General features: G+C 34.7%; 1 protein-coding gene across 2 annotated transcripts; it reads right to left on the minus strand.

The window, feature by feature from the left end:
- Nucleotides 1-698: 698 nt before the first annotated feature.
- Nucleotides 699-5,306, minus strand: LOC143595933 (katanin p60 ATPase-containing subunit A1-like). 2 transcript variants are annotated; one of them, XM_077074825.1, is made up of 7 exons: nucleotides 4,992-5,306; nucleotides 3,077-3,560; nucleotides 2,779-2,976; nucleotides 2,455-2,699; nucleotides 2,190-2,348; nucleotides 2,014-2,101; nucleotides 699-1,010 (listed from the first exon to the last, which is right to left on the minus strand). In XM_077074825.1, the coding sequence occupies exons 1-7, from the start codon at nucleotides 5,117-5,119 to the stop codon at nucleotides 729-731; spliced, it is 1,584 nt and encodes a 527-aa protein (XP_076930940.1). In that variant the 5' UTR covers nucleotides 5,120-5,306; the 3' UTR covers nucleotides 699-728. The 2 variants fall into 2 exon arrangements, with proteins under 2 accessions (XP_076930940.1, XP_076930941.1); XM_077074826.1 differs by lacking the exon at nucleotides 4,992-5,306 and adding an exon at nucleotides 4,241-4,285.
- Between the last annotated feature and the right edge of the window lie 745 nt (nucleotides 5,307-6,051).

The raw sequence follows: 6,051 nt of genomic DNA on the forward strand, positions 1-6,051 counted from the left end.
AAGGAATATTAGAAGTAGGAATACTCATAATTAAGATGGTGACATGTTCTAATGATCTTCAAGTACAATGTAGTTTTAACACACATCTAAATGGTTGACACTGTCAGTTAAGTTGATAAATGTTTAGTTTACAAAACAAACCCATGACAACTACTAAATTTCTTGTGGCTATCAACTGCGACTTAACCAATGTTTTTGTAATTAGACCATAGTGAGCCGGATGCCTTATCAGTTTCACTAGTCAGACCAATTCGACAGGGTTTAAGAACCAGATGATGTTGTAACTAATATTATATTATTCAAGTATTACACACAATTTAGATACTATTAAATTAAAACTTTGGTTAACCGTATCGTACAACAGTACGATGTGTGTAAAAATAATAGCCAACTCGAACTGCCAAAACCACCACTTTAGCCGCTCGGTTTTGTATTTCTGAAAACCATAGTTAGCGTTTCGACCCAAATTTTTGACAAAACAAGCTGAACTAAACTGTGAACATTTCTACCGTACACCAACTAACGAGGCTACTGTAATGTTGGGCTTAACACGATATTAACATTATATCATCCTGTAACAATCAATAAACACAAAATACAAATAAATTGATCCTGTCTTTTCTGAAATCGACGACAGACAGAATCAAATTAAATAAAAAGTTCAATGACACTCTTAAAAATTCACAAAATAAACTTAGTTCACAAACCCGCACCGATTCAGATCCCTATTATGCAGATCCAAATTCAGCAAACCACTTCTCGTGGCGCTCAATATCAGCGGCAGATACACTAGGCTGAACCTTTGCGATAGCTTCTTCAAAGTCACACATGGCGATTGGATCATTTGAAATATCTTCTTTAGACATGTTTTTAATTTCTTCACGTGTCTTCCCTGCTATTTTACGCCTCATTCCATTTAATGAAGCATCCCGGCACACGTTTGTCAAATCATCGCCACTATATCCCTCTGTTCGACGCGCCACCTCATCAATGTCCACGTCAGTAGATACCTGATAAACATCAAGGTTAATGATAGACGTGTGCATGCCAAGAATGTTTCAAAAGGTTAATACCAGAAAGGAAAAAAACCCATGTACTTTTGAAAATGTCAATACTAATAAATAAAATTTTATACCGGTAAAAAAAGGGTATAAATCGGTCTAGTAAAGTCCTTAGACGTGTATAAATGAACTTACTTTAAAAAAAATGAAAATGATGATTTTTAAACTCTTAAATTAGTCGAAATAAGATGGTATAACTTTTTTTTCTTTTGCAAAAACGTTAAATGTCGCTTTATCAAATTTTGACCAATTTAGGAGCTAACGATTCATTATCTTAAAACACTATTTTAACAAGACGTGCATTTTTAGTAAAGTTTAGAGCTTTTAATATACAAAAAAAAAACAGTTTTAGAGAAGTGTTCGTTCGTTCGTGTATTTTCTACAAGTTGAGGAACTTTAATATATCAAACTAGGTTGAAAATAAAGGTTAGACCCATACATATTAAGGATACCACAAAAGCTTAATACCATATGAACCAATATACTTATATTTTACAAAAAAAGGTCCCTCAACTTGTAAAAAAACCACTAAACTAACTTTTGTATATTAAATGTTCCTAACTATTAACTAACATAAAATGTACTTACTTTTCGGAGAAAAAAAATTAAAATGATGATTTTTAACTCTTAAAATGGGCAGAATAAGATGGTATAAATATTTTTTTGCAAAGATGTTGAATGTCACTTTATCAAAGTCTGACCAATTTAGGACTTAACATTTTAACAATCCACTATCTGAAATTTGTTTTCACAAGACGTGCATTTTTAGACAAGTTTAGGACTTTTAATATACAGAAACTAGTTTAGTGAACTTTTCATGTATTTTTTTACAAGTTAAGGGGCTTTAATATGTTAAAATTACGTTGAAGGACTTGTTCATGAAAAATAAGAAAGTATATTGTTTTTTTTATAACATCAAACCTATTTCGATTTGTTAATTTTTTTACTTTACCTCAACAGTTCTCAAATTGATCTTTATTAACTCTTTTCTACTCTCAAAATCAGGCAGAGGAATGTATATTCGCTTTTCCAGACGTCGCCTGCAAAATAAAAAACCACGGAAGATCAAGAAACAAAGATTAATCGAAATGATTTCGATTATTAAGTGAGAAAAGATGGATTCAAAACCTTAATGCTTCATCAATATCCCATGGGAAATTAGTAGCTGCTAAAACCATCACAATTTTGCGACTACCATCTTCATTAGTGCCTGTGTTGTTTACACCATCCACCTGAACTAAAACTTCAGATTTAACCCTTCTAGAAGACTCGTGTTCCCCTGAAGCCCTGCACAAATGAAACCAATCCTTGTTGAACAAAATGGTCCAATGCGTAATAAACATATAGATTTGATTATTTGACCCGCTGTAATACGTAAGGAAAGAACTCTAACCCACGAGAAGTACAAAGAGAGTCAATTTCATCAATGAAAATCGTGCTTGGTGCGTATGATCTGGCGAGATCAAACAAGCACCTAACCATGCGTTCACTCTCTCCACGCCATTTGGATGCCAAGCTAGCAGATGAAACGTTAAAAAACGTGGTCCCACACTCGGTAGCAACTGCTTTAGCTAGTAATGTCTTTCCGGTGCCAGGTGGACCAAACATAAGAACGCCTTTCCACGGTCTCCTGATTCCCTGTAAAACATGTATATATTAAGATTATAATTAGTGGAAACTAACTATAAGTAATACACATAATATAGTTATCACGCACCTGGAAATAATCAGGCATTAATAGTGGAAGAACCACAGCTTCCTCTAGTAATCTTTTGGCTTCACTCAGTCCTGCCACGTCATCAAATCTCACTCCAGGGGCGGCATCTAAGACATCTCTTTCGAGTGTTGCAGCCAAGTCAGCATCAGGGCCTTCATACTGCCCGCATTTTGACTTTCCTTCTTCAGTGTCACCATTCTGATAATCATATGTAAATAAGCAATATAAACCGAATCTATTATTAAACTCAATAGAATGTATAACATATAATCATATATATATAATAAGCTACACTTACCACAGCATCATCTTTCACCGTGGATGGTTTTCCTGAACCAGTACCTTTCTTCCCAGCTGTTGATGTTCTAGCTCCCGAGTTAACCCTGCTCGAACCACCAGCCTTCCCACCACGAGCTGTTGCACCGCCTCTAGTAGTAGAACCGCGAGCCCAGACTCCATCTTGTGAACCCTTTCTTGTACCCCCTGGACCACCTCTTACAGATCTTCTGTTTGAAGTGTCTCGACTCGGCGGTCTCCACACATCAGGATCATCCATGGGCTGAGCGCCTGAAGAAGTCGGGTACTCATCCAATGGTTGAAACACAAAAGATGATTTCTTTGCAGAGATTGGAGGTGAAGAAGGCCTTCTACCCATTATTGTCTCCTTCAAAGACGCCTTCTCGGCTTCTAATTGCTTTACAACCTCGGTTTCCTCTAATAAGTTTTTCTTTACGTTTGTCCACTTTGCACGAACCATAGGATCATCCAGAGAGCTTAAATACCTTCATAATCAGATATTATCAGTAAGAATAAAAACTGGATACTTATTTCAACAATATCAAGAAATAAAATAGCAGAAACCGAAACTACAACTTGTTAATGAATCACGTAATACTCGTACGTTTTTGTTTAACAGTTAATAATTTTGCTTAAATCGATATAATAAGATTAGAAAAGTCGCTAAAAAAATTACTAAAAACCTTCAATGAACAAACATAAACAAACAAACATTAGTGATCATAAACGTCCACGAACACAATTGATCGAACATGACCTCTGTCAACAAACATAAACGAACTTCCTGCCAAACAGTTCACAGTGCGCCGATTATTCGGTTCGTTTACAGCCCTAACTACAAGTAGTTAACTCAGCATTCACTTCAATTGCAAAACTACATGTGACCAAGCAACATATCCGATAAGGCGATACTTAGGTAACTTAGCTAGTCATATTTAGATCTAGGATTTGTTTTTCTTCAACTAATCTTATCTAACAACAAATCTCTATAAAATTGTGATCAAAATTACTTTAATATCTGAAATTCTGAACAAAACTAGTATCAATCTAAATTTCGTGTAATGCATATCGTCGAACAGTCGGAGTGCACGAATAAATAAAGTAATAAACATGTGTGTGTTTCTGTATGTAAAACTATAATTGAGGTAAACAGATGGTAGATTACTTGCTAATCTAACCTATGGCGCCATCGAAGAAGACGACGAAAGTACTTAAATTCAGTATTCACTTCATTTCAAAACTACACATGCCAAAAGCAACAGATCAGAAACTTACACCTATCTAACTACAGATCGCTATACTATAACATTGTGATCGAAAAACTAACTGCAGTCTAAATTTGTTAAATTACATATTGACTTATCGTCGAACAGTTGGAGTGCACAGAAAAAGTAATAAAAATGTGTGTGTTTCTGTATGTAAAACTATAACTGAGGTAAACAGATTGTAGATTACTTGCAAATCTAACCTACGGCGCCATCAAAGAAGACGACAAAAGTACTTAAATTCAGTATTCACTTCAATTCATAACTACACAGACCAAAAGCAACAGATCGGATACTTACACCTATCTAACAACCTAACAGTCGTCTAAATATGTTCAAACACATACTAACATGTAACATACTGTCGAACAGTTGATATGCACTAATAATAAAGTATAAAATAAAGTATAATTGAGGTAAACAGATGGTAGATTACTTGCTAATCTAACCTAAGGCGCCATCGAAGAAGACACCGAAAGTAGTTAATCACTTAATTCAGTTCAATTTCATAACTACACATGCCAAAAGCAACATACTCACACCTATCTAACACCCTAACAGTATATCGTCGAACAGTTGATATGCACAAATAATAAAGTATAAAATAAAGTGTAATTGAGGTATATAAATAGGTGAGAGATTAATACTAACTTGTTGATCTGAGCAATAGCGCCATCGAAGAAGATAACAGAAGTATCGTATAAGCCTTCGAGAGCATATTCTCTAGCTAGTTTTAGATGATCCTGTAATCCGGCAAGTGATGTGCCACTGCCTGCCATGTGTGATTATTATTATTAATATTAATATTGCTAGTTTTAAGTTTTTACCACCACCGTGTGCTGTTGTGGTGGATGCTGGTGACGGCGATGGTTGTTGAATGATGGTGGAGACTGTGTGTGCTTTTTGACCGTTTTGGCATTCTGGTTGACGGACGTGCAAGCCACGTGCCGAAGTTTTTGCTTACGTTGACGTTTTCAATTCAATTCAATTCAATTCAATTCTAGAATGTGTTTTGATTTTTATTTTATTTATTTGAATCCTCGATCGAAAATTGCAAAAAAAATGTTCGCTTGATTGTAAACGAGCCGCTCTGTTCGGTTAGGTTTGTAAACGAGCCAAGCAACGAGCAAATGTCTACTCGGTTCGGCTCAGCTTGAATAATTTTTATTCATTTTATATATGAACAAATATATAAATATATAGACAACACAAATAAAATATAAGTACACAATTTTCTAAACCCTTTTAAATTGTTTCTGTTCTGTCAATTTTATAGTTTCACTACGGGTGGAAAATAGGAAATTCCTCACGTAAAGAAATTTGATTATATATTTGAATATTATATTCTTCGTCTAATAAACACAAATAATTTTAACCGACAATATCGCTCGTTCTTGAAAGTAAGTTCATTAAACTTATCTAAAATCGAAGGATACACAAAGTCTATTAAATCATATACTGGATATAATGAATTGTTAATTAGAAGATCATCGGGAATTTGTACATTCATTTGTCGTCATTTGGACCCCCATCCCCAACATTCCCTTCACCTATATCAAATAATTAATTCGCAAATTATTTTATTGTTCCAAGTCTTATGCCCCCTCTTCAGCATGTAAGGATTAACATCCAACTGTGAGCCTCGTGTTTTTTTGATAGTTTAAGTATCTTTCACTTTGACAAGATGTAGGAAAAACTTATTGAAGTGTAA

Source organism: Bidens hawaiensis, unplaced genomic scaffold (assembly GCF_021521415.1).
Source record: "Bidens hawaiensis isolate Kalapana, Puna unplaced genomic scaffold, B.hawaiensis_p1.1 tig00045888_1, whole genome shotgun sequence".
NCBI lineage: Eukaryota > Viridiplantae > Streptophyta > Magnoliopsida > Asterales > Asteraceae > Bidens > Bidens hawaiensis.